This window comes from Toxoplasma gondii, chromosome XI (genome assembly GCF_000006565.2).
Source record: "Toxoplasma gondii ME49 chromosome XI, whole genome shotgun sequence".
Taxonomy (NCBI): domain Eukaryota; phylum Apicomplexa; class Conoidasida; order Eucoccidiorida; family Sarcocystidae; genus Toxoplasma; species Toxoplasma gondii.
Window position 1 is genome coordinate 1,765,127 of NC_031479.1, and position 19,364 is coordinate 1,784,490.

Sequence of the window (19,364 nt, forward strand, 5' to 3'; positions counted from 1 at the left end):
CACGCATGCCTACGGAAAGGCTTGGTAGGAAGGCGCAGCAAACACCCTGTTTGTTGCGAAAGGGAACTGGAGTGTCTGCGACTGCATGCACGTGCGATTGTGGAAGGGGGAAGGCAAGCGAGAGTTTCGAGAAGCCTGGGAGAAAAGCGAAGAGGAGAAAAGGCAGGTAAGGATGTCAGACCCAAGCGATGGTACAGGAGCCCGCGAGGAGAGAAAATCCGGCAGAAATTGTTCAAAGTCGTCTCACGCTTCTGTATGTCCATGTGCAGGACAGCCCGCCGCCACGGCACCACGCCAGAGACAGGCAGGAAGAGAAAAAAACCGGAAAACTAAGGGAAGGGCGAGATGAAAGGATAACGGCGGGGCAGGCACGGAAGCGAGACCAGTAAGCGAGGGAGACAGCAAAAGAGGAAAAACGTATTGAAAAGGACAAACCGTAGAAGCATCATTCTGGGACGGGGTGAAGATTCAACGCCCGACCACGAAAAAGCCTCCTGTCGGCCTCCAGGTGTACGTACACCTGAGGAGCCCGAGGCAGTCACCTCAGGTGCGCATACACCTGGAAAACCCGTTTGGCGCTCTGTGCAATTCTGGGCACGCTGGATTTTGTCTTTCGCCCCAAGCGGAACGCCTAAAATATGAGACAAAACATGAGAGGTTTGCCTGAGTTCTGTCGCAGCAGCGTAGAACTGGTAAAACACGCGGAAGAATCTGACGCGTACACTTCGTCGTCGAAAACAAAGACACGGAAAAACGGGACACGGAAACAGTTCCGCGCTGTCACAAAGCAAACGTCGAGGCGAGACGGGCCTCACAGAACAGCGGTGAAAAGGAGTAACGCGCCCTTTTCAGCCGGATAAGCACACACAGAAAAACGTACACTCAAAAGGGAGCCAGGCGGTCTCCCCAGTGGCTGCAGGACTCGAGGTCGGTGAATCCTAGGATGGACACACAACTGGAAATCGATGCAGCTGTATCCGGCGGTGCTGGACCTGCGCCCGGGTGTATGTACACCTCGTGTTCGCATCTGAATCGACATGTCGGGTTTCAGTGAATGCGACAAACACGGAGAGGCACACCCAGGCAATCACCTAGGCATATCTGTTGCACGATGTTGAACTCGACAGTAAATAAAACCACGGATCCTCTCATTCTGTTCCTGTCCTGCGCGTCCTGCACCTCTCAACGCATACAGAAGCCAGGGCGTCGCTACACTCCAACTTCGGAGAAGTCTGAACCCCGAAGTACTCACCCCGAAAGGGGCATTCTATGTAGAGGTCGGGGCGACAGGACAGACGGAAAAATGACGGATGCGAAGAGAAAAGGAAGCAAGCAGAATCACGCCCCGACTGTCGCACGGAAGTCAAACGGATGACAAGGGGAGAAGACAGAAACAAAAGAAGAAGGCAAGAGCCGGGACAGTGGAAAACGTAAAAAGAGGAAGTCGACCAAGGGACGAGGCGGGCCTATCTCGCCTCGCCACGAACAAGAGGCTGTTCTTCAGTCTCTTGCGACGCCGGAGAAAGATACTTCCGAACACAATCGATGTTTATATAAGACGCGGGGGGTATTCCAAAATCTAGAACAAATTCCGCGAGAAGTCTGCACGTCGGCAGACACCCCCCAAAAGCCGAAACAGTCGAACGGCTCGTGACAGCTCTCTTCTTGAGACTGTCGCACCTTCACTTCCACAGCCTTGTCACCGTCACTTGCAAGGAAATCTACTCCTCTCCACGTCCAAACATGGACACTTTACTCCATTTATACATACACCGATACGTATACCCGCGCCCAGACATATACACAAACTTTTACATGTACTCACATGCATTCTTTTGTCCACTTGTGAAGCCTCTATGTCCACACATATGTACAGACACTTAGTGTTCATCACGTACATATGCATGCAAAAAACAGATTGGTCGAGTAAGAGGAGGATGTGGAATTGAAACGAAGCGAGGAGAAAAAAGTGTAAAGGACCTGCCACCTTCCCGCAGTTCGGAGGCGACGGAGGACAGAAACAAAAACGAGAGAACAAGCAAAGCAGCCGAATGCCTGCGCCTCAGCGTTCGGCGGGGCTGCGAGCAGACGCCAGGCTGGAGAGAACTGCGTCGAGGACAGACGGGGGTAGTTGCCGCGTAATGCCGTCAATTCGCTGAAAAGAAGTTCCACATGGCACAGAGATCTACATGTGAACACCGCCCGCCTTTTCGTGTCTGGAGTCGCAGAGAACAAGGCAGACTGAACGTGCGCTTCTAGAGAGGAAGACGCATAGCGAGGGACGAGACAAAGGAGTGAATCAAGAGACAGGAGAGAAACAAAATAGGAGACGGGAGAGCAAGACGAAAATCAAGAGACAAGAAAGAGAGAAGCGACAAGACAGGCAGGAGACAAAGACGAGAGAAAAGAGACGGGGAAACGTGTGAATCGGGAAGACGCAGAGGCACAGCGACGCCCCAGGGAAGTCGAGGTCCCTTGAGGGAGACACACAAGCAACGTTGTTGCCAGGGAATCTGACAGAGAACGTCGGCTTTCTTCAGTGACGCCCGCCCGGCAGAACTCCGCTCGAGCAGCACGACACACAAATCAAACAGCCACAGAGGCTACCGACGAGGACGCGGTGCGGCGGATCCGACACTGAGAGAGAACTGAAGACGATGTGGATAACTGAGAAGCGACGCAGAGAATGGACAAGAAAGAGAGAGGAGGCCGCGAAAGGGGAAGGGAAGCAGAGCGACGAACGTCAGGGAAAGCAGAAGCGAAGAGAAACACAGGGAAGAAGAACGAGACGTCGACAGAAAAGGCTACTTTCTAACAGACAAGCAATTGGACGAGGCCCAAACGCGAAGACGAGACAAGAAAGAAACCGTCGAAGAACTTACCTCAAGAAGAGACTCCACATCAACGTTGCTTCCATGGTCTCCAGAGAAGTCCACGGTCTTGACCCTTCCAGGCTCTTGTTTTTTTGAGGTATCCTTCCCGTTCGACCCCAAGCCGTCATCTGCCTCTTTCTTCTGTCCCTCCTCTTGCCTCTCGTTTCGTCTCCACTCCCCCGTCGATCCGTCTTCGCAAAGACGCGTCTTCTCTTCTCCGTCCTCTAGGGTCTCTTCCCTTTCTATCCTTCGACCTTCTGCGGCGCCACCCTGCGCGGGAGACTGCCCAACTGTCTCCTCTGTCCTCATCTCGTTTGTCTCTCTCGCCTTTTCCAGTGTCGGCTCCTCTCGCAGGTTGCGGCTTTCGTCTGAGAGCTGTTCTCCCGCCGTCGCCTTCGGCGCCTCTGCGACAAGGGAAGCACAGCGAGGGAGACACTTCTCGCTTTTTGTTTCTTTCTTCGTCCCAGCCTTCTGCCTCAAACTCTGAAAGTCGGTGTCTCTGGAGACATCACCGCCGGCGAACGAACGCGAGAGACACCCCCGGGCCTCGAGGGTCTCTTTTCCGGTCTTCATTCCCACTGTCGCAGTCAAGGAGATGCCTCCGCTTCCCGTTTTCGCATTCCACTCCTCTGCCTTCGCGTCTTTTGAGACTTGACACCCTCCTTCAGGGGACGAGCCGGGACTCCCTGCATCGTTCGGTGCTCTCGCCTTCTCGGATGCCAATTCCTTCCTCACTCTTTCACCTTCTGCCTCGCGCTCGCGAGCCACCTTTGTGGTGATTCTCTGCCTTTCGTCCTCGGCACAGACAACGCGCTCCCGTTCCTGCTCCTGGCTGGTGAACAGCAGAAACGCATTCTCGTCACCTGCGACCTGGCCTTTCTTCACCGCGACAGACCCTCGCGCTGAGTCCTCGCCCTGTTCTCGCCTCCACGGGGCACCCTTTCCAGACGCTGAGGCAAAGTCGACAGACAGCGCAGCTTCCTCTCTCTCCCGCAGTGAAGTCCTCTGAGTCTGCCACCCTGATAACGCAGGCCGCTCTTCCGCGTCTTCAAACTTCGCTTCTCTCTCGGTTGAGAAGTTCCCAGTTCTCTCCGCTTCTCGCGCCTCTCCTCGTTCGCGCGTCTCCTCCCCCTTCGTCTCCTCGTCGCCGGACGTCGCGTCGCCCTCCCTTCTCCTCTCCAGCTTCTGCGAGGCTTCTTCTCGACCTTCCCGGCGGTGGATGCGGCCCCCGTCGTCTCTGAATCTACTCCTTTTGTCCTTTTCGGAAGGCGTAGCTGCATGCAATGAGAAGCTCGCAAGCTGCGCCGCCGCTTCGCCGGAGTGTTCGCCTCCGTTCCGAGGCGTCTCTTCGCCCCTCTGCTGTCCCCGGCGCGCCGCGGCCTGGCCATCCGCAGTCCGCCCGGAGCCGCAGCGGGCAGCCTTCTCCTCTGGTGAGGAAATCGAGTGCTCGCCTGTCTGCTGGCATCTCAACAATGGAGAGGAAGGCGACAAAAGAGGAGGAAAGGAAACCCCCAGCGACGAGTCCAGACCAGCGCCGACAAGCGGAGGCAGACCCTGTTGATGGGCCGCGAGATGGGAGAGTGTCGGATGCTCGTCCCCCTCCGGAGACCGAGGCGCCTCTTCTCGTTCGCAGCTTTTTTCTGGAGCCCCGAGTCTTCTCGCTTCCGCGCCCCCCGCAGAAGACAACAACAGCGAACTCGTGCTTTCTCTCCCCGCTGGAAACAGCGACGAAGACGAGACAGGCAGTGACTCCGGCTCCTCAGTTGAGTTTGCGAAGCTCCTCAGAAGCAGCGAAGCCGCCGAAGCCTCACGACCCTCGCCAGGCCAGCACGCGCCTCTCTCCCCTTCGAATCTCTCTCCGTTTCTTGCCGTCGCTTCTGCTCGTCCGGCTCTCGCGTCTTTTCCTTCTAACAGGCCAGATACGTCTGTCGCTGTGGAAGCAGGGGCCTCCACTGGTGTTTGAGAGAGAGGAAAGAAGAAGAAGGGAGAGGCTTCCTCGTCGCGCGCTGCGAGAGCCTCCGCCGTCGCGAGACAGAAGCGCAGCGACCGGCTTTGGCCCTCTGCATATACAGATTTGAATTCGACTTGCTTCCGGAGACACGCCGTAGAAGCCGAGGACAACGACGGAGACCCTGTCCGTACAGTCGCGGTGTCGACGGTCCCGCCCTTTTTGAGGGCGTTGCCGTCTCCTCCCTCTTCTTCGCGTCGAAACCTTTCCTCACGCGATTTCGCAAAAGTCTGCGAGAGCGGCACGAGGGTCGAATTCGCGTCCACCTCAGTTTCACTGGCTTCTCGGGCAGAGGAGCTGCGCATCCAGGCCTTCTCGCCAGTTTTCAGCTTTGTTCTTCTCTCGGGCTCTCGACCTTCGTCTTCCTCCTCTGTGCTTCGAGTGCTCAGAGACAGCGGCAGCGTCAGCGAGCTCCCCCGCGCGAGCGCGCCTCTCTCGGAACTGAAAGGCGAAACCCCACACGAGGGCCCCGGAGCGAAGTCCGCCGCGGCCTCTGTTTCGCTTCTGGCGAGAAACGGGAACCGAAACAGACGCGCGTCTCCCTCTCGTCGCATGTCTCTTCCTGCGTCTCCGGCTGTGTCGTCTCTCGTCTCTCTCTTGCTCTCTTCTTCCCACGCGCGCGGGCCGGCCGGAGGCGCACACCCGCGAGTTCGGGCACTGAGAGTCTCTCGCGAGGCTTCGTGGAGACAGGGGCGGCCGCTGTCAGCTTGGCGAGGACCCTCGGAGGGACCTGCCTCCGCGTCTCCGCTGCTGCCTCCTCCGAAAAGAGTCCCGTCGTTTGTGAGGGATGCGCGCTGGGCACCGCCGTCGGGTGCAGAGAGGCAGGCTGAGGTGTGCGAAGCGTGAGAAGCCGACAGGGGAGAGGCGAAGGAAGAAAACGAAGAGGAGAGAGAAGAGAGACTCGAGGAGAGGCGCCGAGTGGAGTCGCACAGGTGCTCGTCCTTCGCGTAAATCGTCGCGTCCACCCGAGACGGATCGCTATCTCGGCTCCGCGTCATCCACCCGCCCCAGGAAGAAAGGAAAGAAACAGGCTGCGGCTGCGACGGCTCTGCCGCCAAGGCCACCGCCGGGTCTTCGCTCAACCGTCGAGGTGTCATGACACCCGAAAACGCGGCCAGACCATCTACGTCATGCTGGGGTGTACGTCCTCCGCCACTCGGCGGCGAGGACGCCGTCAGGATCGGCCCAGACGACAGCGACGAGGCGAGCGAGCTGGAGAGAGAAGAGGCAGAGGAACTCGAGGAAGAAGACACAAAGGAGAGGGGTGTGTCGTTCGCCGTCCCAGGCGTTGTCCCCGCCCCTCCGCTTGCGCTCGACAGCGTACTGCCTGCAGACGACGACAGAAACAAAGAGGAGCGCGACGTAATACCTTGCTCTCTCGCAGTCTCTGCGTCCGGGTCTCCACATTTTGGAATCTCTGCTTCTCCTTTCCCTCTCTGTCGTGAACCATGGGTGTGCTGGCCCTTCTCGTCTTCTCGCTTTTCTCTCTGCGCCTCCTGTCTGCCGTCGTCGGCCGAGCCGAGGAGCTCCGCAACCGTTTCGGTCGTCTCCATTCTCCGCGCCTCGGCGAGGCCGCTCCCTTCATTTTCAGAAAAGGAAAAGAGAGAAGAGAAGAAAGACGAAGTGCGTTGTCGAGAGAGATCCTCGACATCGAAACTGCTTGTCCGGCCTTCACAGCTCGCACCTCGACGCTGGAGATGTTCCACATCGTGACGGCCGAAAAGCGGAGAAAGGCCAGGTGGCAGGAGCCCTGGGCACCTGGCGACAGAATTTGCGCACCCGGAGGCGACGCGCGCCTGAAACGCAGCAGGCCTGTCTCCCGCAGAGAACTCCTGAAGACCTTCATTCGCAGGCATTCCTCGTTCCCCCTGCCCATCGCAAACGTCTGCAAAGTCCTTGGGGTGTACAGACAGCGGGGCGACCCCCGGCGTCGGGTGTGCATACACCTGGCGGCTGGGAGCCTCGCTCCCTGCATCTCTTCCCAGGTGGGGGGCGCCTCCCGCTGGTGTGACGCCCGATGTCGAGGGCGCCGACAGCAAAGCAGAGGGCGCGGATGCGAATGAGGAGAGAGACGCGTCGCCTTCCAGTTTTCGATCTTCGATGCGTCCCCACGAAGAACCTGAGACTCCAAAGCCGACCTGCAACGCGACGTTTCCATCGATGCAGCCTTTCAAGCTGAGGAACTCGTGCTCGGTGAGACTGGTCTTCGACACCCCGTTCTTCGCAGCAGCCGCAAGACACCCACCATCTACATCGTGACGGCTTGTCGATCTCTGTGGGCTCTCATCGCCATCGCAGGCGTACCGGGTTCTGTTCAAAGATCCGCCTGCAGTTCCACATTCATCTCCACACTTGCCTTGCGCCTCCCCATACCCTTTACTCAAACTGTCTCTGTTCCCGTCTCGCTGGCCTTGTCTGGCAGCTTCGCACCGTCGGTCCGCGTCCCGGCCCAGAATGCTTCCGAGCGCCTCGCGCCGCTCTGGCTGAGTGTCTCCGCGGTCAGCGTGGACAGCAAGTTGGTGTCTATTCGAGCCCTCTGCGAGTGTGGCGCCGAGGTGCGCCGGCAGGAACTCCGCGTCAAACCGCCTGCGGGTTTCTTCCTCGCGGTTTTGCCCATTGGCTCGGAACGGCGGATATGGATACCCGGTCACGGTGCGGGGACCTAGCCTGTCGCCGTCGTGCACTCGTTGATTCTCGGTCTCCAGGTCGCTCAAGCAGAGCGCCCCGCCGTCGTCAGCGCCCCAGAACCGCGATGGGACTTCCCGAGAGGGTCGTGGCATCCCGAGGCTCTGCCCCGCAATCTCGGTGCGACTGCTTTGCCTCTCCAAAGAGTCGGACAGAGACATTTCAGAGCGGCCCTGGGTCTCCGCGCCTCCAGCGTCGCCGGCCCCACGCTCAAGAGGGTGGCCGCCAGAAGAGAAGTGGGCATTTGCACTCGTTTCCAGCGGTGTACGTACACCCGAGAGCGCACTGGAGAGCCCGCACGCAGCGGAAGCAGCGGAGCTCTCCGGCACCGGCTCCTGTCCAGCCCTGAAGTGCGTCAGACTCCCCCGGCCGCTGCCTCCACTCAGAGACAGCGGGTCGCTTTGACGCCCCGCCTGTTCCGAAACTCTTCGCACGCCGGGAGCCCCCGCCGACGAGGAGAAAGAAGAGGAAGAAGCAGCCGAGGAGAAGGGAGAATCGGAAGGGAAGGGGCCCTGTTTCTCACCAAACTCGTTGCGGGGTTGGCCGCCGAGAGATCCGACAGATCCTCTGGGGACCCGGCCGAAACGGTCTTCGCCAGGTGTTTCTTCACGAGACACACAAGAGGCGAAGACCTGCGGGTGGGCCGCGTTCAGGGAGTTCTGCAGGTGGTAATAGGGGAGCGCATGCGCGGCTCCAGGGCCTCGCGGAAAGAATGCGGAGGGCACCGCGTCGAGCAGCAGCGGCGAGGAGAGGCCGTAGTCCTTCGCGAGTTTCACCGCGACCAGGCGGCAAACTTCATGCACAGACTGGCCGGTGGGGAGAAACGGTTCGGTGCTCTGCAGCAGCACCTGCGCGAGCTGCGCGCGGTCCCGCTCCACGCTCGCCTCGCTGGTCGCGCTGTCCCGGCCAGTTTCGGGTGTACATACACCCGAGACGCCGGGTTTGCCGTGGCCGGCGTCGTCTTCGAGACCCATGTGGGACGCGTCAGACGTGAGTCGAAGCCGCGCGGTGGAGGTACAGGTGAGACCGATCTTCTTGAACTGGACCTTGAGCTGTTGGTCGCGGATAACCAGAGCCGTCTTCTTCTGCTGGACGAGTTCGTAGGCGGCCTGAAGCGTAGACAGCTCGACGAACGCGTACGGCTGCAGATTGCTCCGCTCCCGCATCTCCACAGACAGGACACAGCCGTGTTCGAGCAGCAGATTGATCGCGGTCCGCAACGCCTCCTTCGTCGTTCCCGGGACCATGTTGGAGACATACACGCTTCGGCCATGCGCTGTGTTGGGTCTGTCAGCTACGTGCAGCGACAGATCGTCGACAGTCCACCGGCCATTAGCTTTTCCGCCGTCACCAACCGAAGAGGCGAACGGCGAAGAGCCCGACGCCCGACACAGCGCCGCGTCCAAAGGCATCTTCACGCCCAAGAGGCGTTCCAGGGGTTGCCGCACAGTCCGCTGAAGACAGGAAAATGTTTAACGATTTATTTAAACTGCCGAGTTAAAAGTATCTCAAGCTTCGAATTGCGACTGGATTCAAAAACATGTTTCGTTTTAAACTGTTAAAAAACACGGGGGACGAGCTGTGAACACGGAGGAACCGTCTGTGAATAACAGAACCGTGTGTGTTCAGGTGGGTCGATTTCCACGGTAATGGCCACCCTTCGCTTGTGAGAGAAGGTCACCAAGCTCCTGGCGACTGCTGCACAGCACCGCCCCAGCAAGGAGTCTTCCTTCACTGCTTCTGCCGTCACACTCAGGAGCGCATCACTGCCCTCGAGATCAGCTGAGGCGGTCACACGGCCGTGACGCAAGTCGCAGAGAGACAGGCGTCATCGTTCCCCGAGTGGGCTGATTGAGGGCGGTGAGAGAGACGAAGCTGAGGGAGGACGGGAGACAGGGATGGCTACAGGAAAGGCAGGTGAGGGTGCTAGACAGAGACACAAGGAGAGGCGACGCGTGGGAGGGAGGCAGGGGACAGGGGGACACAGAGACGACAAAGCAGACAAAAGAAACAGAGGTGAGACAAGGAAAAAAGAGAAAAAACGAAAGCAAGAACGCGCAGAGAGAGAAGCGAAGGGGGTGACTTCTGTCTGACACGGGAAGCTCACCCGGATGCATTCGTTCACAGAAATGCCAGAGTGGCACTCGAAGCAGAACCTGCACGGCTGAGAAACAGAATGTGACAGAGAAAACAGAGAAAAGTGCAGGGAAGAAGACACTCACAATCTGGGGGGAGCACGTGGAGCAGACGCATCGTGAAGAAAGTCGAGATGTTGCATCTTATGGAACTGAAGAGCAAACCCACGGCCTCGACGTCGCGCGAAGCGAAATAAACACGGACGCCACCCGGCGCACAGAGAGGGTGACAGAAAAATGAGATCAATAGGATCCGAGAAAACGATGTGAAAGAGAGCGCGCACGACTTCCCAGTGTACGTGTCTCTCCTTTGTGCATGCAGACAAGGAACGAGGGTAGGCGAGAGAATCGAGGGCAGCCCATCGAGGAGACAGCGAGAAGGGAAGAGCGTTGACAGAAAGTGGAGAAGGGAGGAGACGGCGAGCGGAGAGGCAGACGGGCGCGAGACGAGCAGACGAGAGGAGGGAGAAAGAGTTCGAGGAACGAAGGGACAGGGCAGCAACGCAGGAGTGGGGGAGAGAAGGAAAGCGACTATGAGGAAGGAGAGGAGAGCGGCGAGTCGAAGGAAAACAAGAGAAAGAAAGGATGTGGACGTAAGCACGTGAGAGAGGAGCCAAAGAGGGAGGAAGAGGCGAGAGGAAGAGGTGAGAAGAATGAAGTCTCGGCTCACGAGGGGGCAGTGCTCGCCGCGGTGCGACGATCTGTGGCAGTTGGGGCAGACGAACTCGCCGAAGGGACAGTTGGTGATTTTATGTTCCATTGAGTCGCAGGACAGACAGAGGGTGGCTGAAGAAACACGAGAGCACATGCGAAGCGAGTGATGAGGAGACGCGGAGACAGGTTGTCTCCTGTCGCTGTTCCGTCTATTCGTTCGGTACAAACCCCACATCTTCTAAAGAACGCCCGTTGACGCACGGTTTTGCGGGACGAAGAAGTCACCAAACTAAACACAGACAACATCTTCCTACAAGTACAAAAGCGACGATCCCGCTGGAGACTGCAACAAGCACGAGGAGACTCCAACACACGGCGCCGGTGCCGCGGCGACTGTCCCAGGTGTCTTTGTACAACAAACCGTCGTGTTGACCGCAAAACTCGTTTCCTTACATTTCGCGTAAGCCTCCACCATTTCGAAGCGACTGAGTCGGAGAGGGCGGGACTCCCGCTGGCAGAGGACCTGCTTCGCATGCCACAAGTCACAGCCTGGATTTAGACCCGCGCTGCACAAGGCACTCCACACCGCTGCAACGCTCGACCCCACGTGCAGGGAAGTCGCCAAACCTGTCGCAGGCCCTGGCGTCCCCAAGGCACTTGAGGCAGCGTGCTCCGGCCCGCCGGGTGTACATACACCCGGGCGCGCAGAAGCCGCGGGCAGGCTCGGCGGGCCAGCAGGGGGCGAGTTCTGAATCGGCGCAGGAGGGAACTGGGCGCGGAGTGCATGTGGGGCGTGCGCAGAGGAAGCGGGAGAAGGTGCCGGGAGGTTCGGCGGAGCAAGCGTTGCGGTGAAGGACGGAGGAGGGAGAAAGGGGGGCGCGGGAGCAGCGGATTGGGCGAGAGACGCGCCAGAGGCAGACAGGGGGACCGTCGCCTCGGAGCCCGGCGGATGAGCGAGGAGCAGGTGCGGAGGAAGTGGATTGGCGGCTGCGGAAGGAGAGAGTTTGGAAAGGAAACAAGGCGGGTATAGGCCAAAGGACGGCGAGACGCCCGGCGGGTGACCGGAAGCCGAGCGACTCGTTGTCGACGGAGGAAATCCGCACGAGCCGGCCTGGTCGCTTCCCGAGGTGCACACGGAAGAGAAAGGAGCAGAGGCAGGAACGAAGAGTGGCGGCGTTCCGGAGGCCATGGACGCAGGCGCAGATGCAGACGGGGCACCTTGAACCGGCTGTGGGCCGCAGGACCCTGCGGTCGTCGGGTGCAGCGAAGCCGACGGGGGGTACGCAGACCCGGGACCCGCGGCCCCGGATTCGGCGCCTTTCGGAAAGGGCGCCGAAGCCACGGCTTTGCTGCCAACCGCGAGGGAAGGCGACAGACACGGTGCGTGCCTCAGGCAGCCCACCTCTTGGAAGGCGGCGCTTGGCGCACAGCCCTGGACGCCTCTGAGGGCGACAGACGAAGACCGCAGGGTGGCGAGGCCGCTCGACGTCCGGGATGACGAACGCAGAACCGACGACGGTGTACGTACACCGGAACCGAGGTCCTCCTGCTCGCCTCGCCCCTCGCCGCGCACGCCAACCGACGGATCGGGGCGGGGCAGCGCAAAGGACGAAAACGACGAGAAAGAACCACTGCCTTGGGTCGTCTGCCCTGGAACATGGGGAGGAAGCCCCGGGGGCTGGAAGCCCGGCTGCGGGGGATGACAGACGGCGGCTCCCAGTGACGCTTGCAAGCGGCCCGCCTGACGACCTTCAGCCAAAGCAGCGACCGCTGCTCCGTCTCCTTCAACAGTCGAAGGCGGCCCCGCGTGCGTCGCCTGCGTCGCATGCGCGCTCTCCTCTCCCACCTCGGCCGGCCTGTTCGGCGTGGCTAGCGGGAGCCGAGCGGGCGCGAAGGTGGGCTGTACGTACACCTCGCCGGCCATCTGCACGAGTCCTGGCCGATCCGCAAAGGGGAGGAAGGCAGAGGAAGAAGCCTGACAAGGGAGGGCCGCGACCAGGTCCCGCCGACCTGCTTCGCCGTAAGGGTGAAACGAGAAGGGCCGCTCCTGAGACACCCGGTTCGCCTGCATCACCGCAAACGCTGGAGGTTCAGTCAAAGGCGGTACGGGAGTCGAAAGACCGCCGCGCTCGCCAGGTTCGAAGTGGCATGCCCCGCCTTCTTCCCTGGCCTTCCCAGGTGGAGCGCCCAGTTCGCCAGTCGCGGAGGCGCACGTTGCCCCCTCCCTCGAGGGTAGGCGCGACGCAGAGAAAGGCGGGAAGAGGAGGCGCTGAGTGACGGGGCTGGTGAGGCCAGAGGCGCAGCCTTCGACGCAGCCCGGCGCCGCAGACAGAGAGCATGCAGGCATGCTGGACGAACCGTCGACCCGGAGGAAGGGGCGGCTGGGAGGCGGAGAGAAAGAGACGCCAGACGCACAGAGATTGCCAAGGTGATCAGTCACCGGCGAGGCCGTCGTCGCCGCGGTTGTCGAGAGCGTAGACACAGATGCCTGACTGCAGCCTGTGCCTGAATAGAAAGAGGTCGGACATCACGAAGAAGGTGAAATAAACCGGCCGGCAAACGAGCTGTTTACATCGAGATGGACAGCAGCCGCTCATTCGATACTTCGCCTTCTCTTTTGACCAGGTGCCGTGCATTCTTTCTCTTTCCTGGTTTCTTGCTTGTCGTCCTCCCTTCCTCTGCTGCTTCTCCCTGTCTGTCAATTGTCTATAGGAGCGTGTGCTTTGTTTTTCTCTAGTTTCTGGAAACATCTGTCTCCGTCTCCTTTCGAGTTCTCGAGTTTCGCGTTTCCTTATGCCTTCGTGCAACTCAGTTGAAAACGTTCTCCCGTGTTTGGAGTCTCGCTTCTCCCTAGGTTTCTTTTGTCAGTCTTTGGCAATCTGTGTCTTACTGTCTGGGGCTGCCAAGTCTTCTTGGGCTGCGCCCTCGCACGCCGCGAAGCCTGCAGGTTTGTGTCTGGGCGGACACGGCAAGGAGCCGCGCGCGAGGGCCTCGTTCTGCATTTTGGCCACGATGAGGGGAGCTCTGGAGAAGAGAGAGACTCTTTTCTCACTTCGTTTCCCTGTCTCTTTCGGTGAGCCGCGGTGGCAACAATCGACGCAGCAATCAGCCGACTGGGCCTGCAGCGATACCTGACAGGCACCGTCAGCTGGCAGAGAAGGCCGAGCGCGAGGTCACGGGGAACTCGATACACGTCCGAGGAGCCACCGCATGCGTCGTAAGAATCCCGACGCAGCACGAACCTGCCAGTCAGTCTTGGCGTCTCTCTCCGTTTCTGTGTCGTCCAGCTTGAGTGTCAGGGTCCCGCCCCAGCTGTCTCCGGAAGGCCTCGAGCGACGCCGCTGCGTTTTTGCGAGGCGCCTGGCGCCGTTTGAACACCGGAACAGAGAAGATAAGGCGCATACACAACCACCAGTGCAAGGACTCGGCCTGCGCCCGATGGATCGCACCCGAGAGCGATGTAGCCAACGTCTCAGAGATGCCAGCGCCCTGCACTGGAATACTCGCGGACACCAAGTTTTCCCAGTTCGAAGCTGGAGGGGTTCTCGGACGTTCTTTGCACAAGAAGAGGGAACGACGACGATGGTTCGTCGCTGTCGCTCTTCCTCTTGAAACTCGTGGACGCGACGGAACTCTAGACAGGACTGAGTCCTCTCCTTGTTCTGGATACAGAAGATCTGGGAGCGAGACGCGCTCGCTTCTTCGCCTCCCTGCAGCGACGAGAAAGGGTGTTGGGAATCCGCACTCGGCCTTGGTAGACAGGCAAAGGCTCTGCGTTGTCCGGGACTCGAAGAGGCTGCTTCACTCTTCGAGCGTTTCGTTTGCGCGTGCCGCCGGATATGTCTCCTTCTTGCTCTGTCGACCTCCAGAGACCCCGAGGGCGCGACGGAGAAGAGAACGATCCGAAGGCGCGCGAGGGCCTACGCCCCCTCAAGTGGCGCCCACGCGGCAGCTCAGCTTCTCCCGCGCCGCCTCATGACCCAAGCAGACAGGGGAAGTCCTGGAACAGCGACAGCGCGCAGGAGGCGCGCAGTCCGCAGCCTCTGTCGCCTTCTATTTCACTCTGCGGATGTTCAAGGCAGGCCAACTCGCAGGGGAGATGCTGCTCAGCCAAACCTGCACAGCTGGACACAAGTGAGTCTTCTACAGAGAGAGCGTGGAAGCTTCGGCACCTCGAACGCAGGCGCGCGATTCGTGTGAGGTCCTCGGCGAACTGTGTCGTGTCAGGTATCCTCGTGTTGACAGAGAGGTTGAGTGTGGGCTAACGACGCGTGGGCTCCTCGAGTCTGCTCTCCTTTGACGGACAGAAAGAGAGCGAGAGCAGAGCCACAAGGCTGGCCGCGCGGAGCTGTGCGGGTCTGCTGGGGAGCTGGAGAGACGCGCCTGCTACAGAATCTAAACGAAGCTGCCGTGTTTGCACCGGACACGAACGGACAGGCTCGCCAGCCACGGTGACCGGAAGTATTCGCAAAGTGAGCACTCAAGGTCGGAGACGGCCGCGACAGAGAAAACTCCGGTGTGGGCTGGCGATGCACTTGCGCGTGGAGGACGGCGGGCCGGCGTGGAACAGGGCCAGCGGTGCCCGGGACGGAGTGTACGTATATTCACCCAACTTGAAGAGAGTTTGACAGTGAATCGATCGAATCGCGACACGGCGAATGTTTTTATGTTCCACTTCTGACGGCAGCCGCCGTGAATATCGTCAGTGAGGAGGCCTCCGCCAGAAGGGTGGACGGATTCCTGACACCAAGACAAGCGAACAAATTGGCACGGAATAATTCGAGCAGAAGGGTCGGCACTGCATGCACCGGCGATGGACGCCGTGCGTGGATTCACAAAGAACGCGACAGAAAGACTTGTTGAAAGCGGACACACACTCTGAATAGGTAGCGGTGTTTTCGTACACGAGACAACCAGCGGATGGAAAAGATACTCTCCAGAGAAACCGGAAAGCACGCACCACAACAGACATCCGGTTTGTAGCCAGCAGAAACGCGAAACGCGGTTCCGCCACCTCCTCTCGACAGAGACACGCAAATCTAAGAGACGATTCTGCTGCACCAGGCAGGTGGCTGTCGCAGTGGGGCCTCTCTGGATCTGTTTCGTCTTCTATTGCTTGAAGGTCGGGCAGCAGAATCCAGCCATATCGGTCTCAGGCCGCGCAGCCGGGGAAGGGTCTACGAATGGCCGAAAGCCTTGGCTGGGAGTAACTAGGGGACAGTGCGTTTCACGTTCACATGAGGCAAAGTGCGGGTACAATTAGACGTCACGTGCCATGTTCGAGCGCAGGCAAGTGTCTTCACGGAAACGCGTTAGAAGACGGAATGGGGAAACGGACATAGGAAAACGGAAATTGGAGACATTGAAGAAGGACAAGAGGACAAATTGGTTAGGCGCATTGACTGAGACGACTGCAGTGGACGAGGAAAGCAACCGGAAGGGTGGAGACCACGAAACGGAGGCGGGAGGCGAGTGCGAGGGGAGACACAGCCACCTATGAAGGACGCCAAGTGCGAAAAAAAGGTTTTTTCTGAGGTCGAATTTTTGCCGCGACGGGCTGCTGACAAACAACGTCGCTCTGGGGAGAACGGGTTCACTCCGCAGTGCGGCTGGTGGGCAAACCCAGTAAACTGTTCGGGAAGGCGCACAAGCACGCATTCCTCACTGAGTTGGAACTGGGTAGGGCCACAGGCGTTAACGAATACTTTGCAGGCGCTTGTCTCGGACTACAGAGAGCTACCACACAAAAACACGATGAAGCTTCGGGTCACCGACACCCCCTCCGTGGCGGGTGAGTCAAAAACAAGGGAAACTAAGCGTGAGGGGAATTGCACGTGACGGAAGGTGGGTACTCCACGAGAGAGACGAGTGGGCACGGAAGAGCCACGAACTCACAAGCCAACGAACTGGAGGTAAGAGCACTCCCGGACGAAGAAGTCTAGTTTGGACGCGCGTTGGAGCTGGTGGGCAGTCCGTTCACTTCCGTCGCTCGCTAGGATAGCCGTAAAGAGACATGAGGGAACAGACAGCACGATTCGCGTTGCAACGGGAGGAAGAAAGAGTTCTGGACAGCTAAGACTGCCGACCAAAAGAAACGCCTTCCCCAACAACACCCGGTAAGGAGACGGCAACGTGGGGATGTGCACTTTATCGTCGGCCTGTTTGACTTGCGGCACTGGCAAGAACATCACACACCAAGTAAAGAACAACAGTAGGATCTGGCGCACTGCAGCGGCTCCTCAGTCCGGTCTGGGCAACAGCTCTGGTGCGCAGGGCAGAGACACTAGAAGAAGTATGCACTTGTCGGGCGTCCTTGCTTGTTCCACCACTGACAACTTCCCATTAGCATCATCTATCTCCTTCACTCTCCGGGGGAAATATCCAAAAGGAAAACCACCACCCTCCACTACCTGTTCCCCACGCCGGCGATTAAACACGCGACAACCTGTCGCTCAGCGTCGACTGAACTGCGGCCGCCAGATGACGCTGACCTCCTGTAGCAAGCGCAAACTCTGCTCTGCAACTTTTCGTTCAAGGGTTGCTCGTGCTCTGCTGTTAAGTGACCACGGCACCCTATGCACACGCTCGGCCGAACACACCCGCCAAAAACGGACACCGTTCACAAACGATTGGATCACAAAAGTGTACTTAGGTGCGAGTGGCTCTTTTAGTGACGCTTCCTTCCGTTTGTGTCTTGGCTTTTGCAACAACAACAGGAACTCCGGTCCCACACGCTGAGCTGAGCAAGCAATGGCAATTGTGGCTGGCATGCAGTGATCCAAAGTGGTACGCCAGCGACCCCCCAAAACCTGGTCTTTTTGGCTACAGGAGAGCGAAATAGACACGACAAAGAACTCGTCTGTTTGATCTTCGAAGCAAATTTCTCTCTCACTTCTCCAGAGATTGCAAGGGCCTTTTGGGCACTCAAGCCGCTGGCTGCTCTGTGCGCTGGTTCCTGTGAGCGCAAGCGCACGGCATAGCCACGCGTTCTCGTTGATATCTCCGTGACGTAGAGAAATTTTACTGGGGTGCTGACAACTGTTCCGCTGTGACGCAAATCTGTCCACGTTGTCCGCCGCTCCGAATGAGTGGAATCAACTGAAGGGTGAGCAGGATGGGCTTCATTAGTACACACAACTCTGCAGTTTACGAGATCAAACGATGTCTGCGCGTTTCACTGGTCGATGCACAACCCGAGACAAGAACACTACCGGAAGGCTCTAGGAACACAGAAACATAGCAAATGGAGTGCAGCATCAGCTGTACATACAGTGGGGTGTTTCACGCTTGGATGCCTACACTTTGCCATCAGTGCGATGCAGTCGCGGCGTTCACATCCAGTTGTCATCCGTGAATCCTGGTCATTAAAGAATCCGAATCTTTGAAACTGACAGAACCACTCCTCTTACTTACAACATCAGCTTTGTGTCTGCAAGGTGCCGCCGACTTCCCAGAGAAAATTCGAAAACGTTGGGAGGGTCCATCTTGTTTCTCGCCTGTTGCGGAACGCACCTGCCAGTCTACGGAAAAAAGAGACATACGAGTACTTTGTTCAACGCAAGTCACTTCTAATGGAAAAAATACCCATCACGATCCTACCACATCCGGGGGAGGAGAAAATCCGAAAGAGAGCATGGAATCAGCACTGGCTCAGTCGCTGTGCTTACACAGTTGTACAGCGAAGTGTCCCGGATCCTACGACTCCGGTTTGTTGGCGAAAAGTAAGTCTGGCTAGCGCTACCCTCTGAAGGAAAGCCACCGGCACTTAAATTGATATCAGGAACCACGGGTGATCAACGGTGTTGTAATTTGGAGGTGGAAAAGACGTGGTCTGCCATCAAAGGTAGGAACCTGAAATGGAACTCATCTTTCTTCGTGAATTCTATCGGATCCCAGAAAGAGCCTCGTCTTCCCGGGAACGCCGATACCGCACAGTCTACACTCTTCCGGTGGGTTGAAGTATGTTGCTTACACTGGGATAGACGTCAATATTTTCTGAAGTTCGTCCAGAATCGTTCATGGCAAGAGGCACCTCACTAGCACCGCTGCACAGGAGCCGCCAGTGGCGCGTCGGAGGAGCTCGAGGCTCCACTCGGAAGTACGAAAGTGGTTGCGAGCTATCCGATCCACTAATCCGTTACGTGGCTCTGTTTCCAGACTTCTTTCGCCCAGTTTTTCGAGGACAAACGAGATCTGACATCCAGCGACGAAGAGGAGGAATCCGCGTGACGGTGTTGTATTGGGCTGTGGAACCTGCCGTCTTTGTCGTATACATCGTAGCATGTTTCTACCGCATGCTACTTCATGTGTCCGATTTAGGAACTGTACATGCGACCAGACTTCAAGTGCTTCGTGGGTTGTTTTGATTGTGCGCGACGGTTGCGGCACTGGGCCTCTCTCTACCGGGTTGCCCGTCCACTGCAGTGCACCACTGCTCAGATGTATTTCACGTTTTCGTGTGCTTTCCGAACCAGAGTGTCTGCTCCGTGATAGACCTCTTCCATCAACGACAAAGGTTGATTTTGAGACGCAGAAAAACACTCATGAGTGTTTGTTTGCCCACGCGGGCAGTACGAAAAATCGCCCGTGAGTTCAGGCCTAACGTTTTGTATCTTAAGAGATATCCCGTCTTACACGTAGGAACTGAGCCGCTGAGCGTAGCGGGCATGCATGGGTGGGAGTGGGAGTCACAGACTCGTGTGCAGGTGACGCTGTGGGTTGAGGTCCCTCATTAGCCTACATTTCACTCTGCACATCTGCTGTCGTTTTCTCTCCTCAAGGTCCCGGCATGGTCTATGGTCTTCTCGTTCGGGACTTTTGCTCCGTGCCTCTGTCGAGAAGATCGTCTGAAAAGCACGATGTGTTTGTACCGGAAGCGCGGATGTGCTTTTTACCGCCGGAAACCCTACATGCTTCGCGCAACAAGTGTCTACCCAGTCTCGTGTAGCAAACCTGGTGTTCAGAAGAGCGGAGCACAAGTGAGCGAAGCCTCACTCTTCTGTGCTGCAA

The 19,364-nt window shown here is 58.3% G+C and overlaps 2 protein-coding genes across 2 annotated transcripts; one reads left to right on the forward strand and one right to left on the reverse strand.

The window, feature by feature from the left end:
• Positions 1-202: 202 nt before the first annotated feature.
• Positions 203-16,750, reverse strand: TGME49_311070 (hypothetical protein). The gene is made up of 6 exons (XM_002364310.2): positions 13,246-16,750; positions 10,809-12,860; positions 10,372-10,487; positions 9,674-9,730; positions 2,883-9,020; positions 203-2,155 (listed from the first exon to the last, which is right to left on the reverse strand). The coding sequence occupies exons 1-6, from the start codon at positions 13,355-13,357 to the stop codon at positions 2,063-2,065; spliced, it is 8,568 nt and encodes a 2,855-aa protein (XP_002364351.1). The 5' UTR covers positions 13,358-16,750; the 3' UTR covers positions 203-2,062.
• Positions 16,751-17,486: 736 nt separating this feature from the next.
• Positions 17,487-19,054, forward strand: TGME49_311075 (hypothetical protein). Its single transcript, XM_018782655.1, has 5 exons — positions 17,487-18,076; positions 18,136-18,198; positions 18,252-18,304; positions 18,366-18,453; positions 18,513-19,054. Exons 1-5 carry the CDS (start codon positions 17,927-17,929, stop codon positions 18,582-18,584), a joined length of 426 nt encoding a protein of 141 aa, XP_018635538.1. The 5' UTR covers positions 17,487-17,926; the 3' UTR covers positions 18,585-19,054.
• Positions 19,055-19,364: the final 310 nt, after the last annotated feature.

Coding starts and splice junctions, on each gene's coding strand:
- TGME49_311070 (XM_002364310.2), bottom strand. CDS start 13,357: ATGCAGAACGAGGCCCTCGCGCGCGGCTCCTTGCCGTGTCCGCCCAGA. Junction 9,021..9,673: donor CTGTGAACGAATGCATCCGG/GTGAGCTTCCCG, acceptor TCCTGTCTTCAG/CGGACTGTGCGGCAACCCCT. Junction 2,156..2,882: donor ATGTGGAGTCTCTTCTTGAG/GTAAGTTCTTCG, acceptor ACTTCTTTTCAG/CGAATTGACGGCATTACGCG.
- TGME49_311075 (XM_018782655.1), top strand. CDS start 17,927: ATGGAAAAAATACCCATCACGATCCTACCACATCCGGGGGAGGAGAAA. Junction 18,199..18,251: donor GACGTGGTCTGCCATCAAAG/GTAGGAACCTGA, acceptor ATCGGATCCCAG/AAAGAGCCTCGTCTTCCCGG. Junction 18,305..18,365: donor GCACAGTCTACACTCTTCCG/GTGGGTTGAAGT, acceptor AAGTTCGTCCAG/AATCGTTCATGGCAAGAGGC.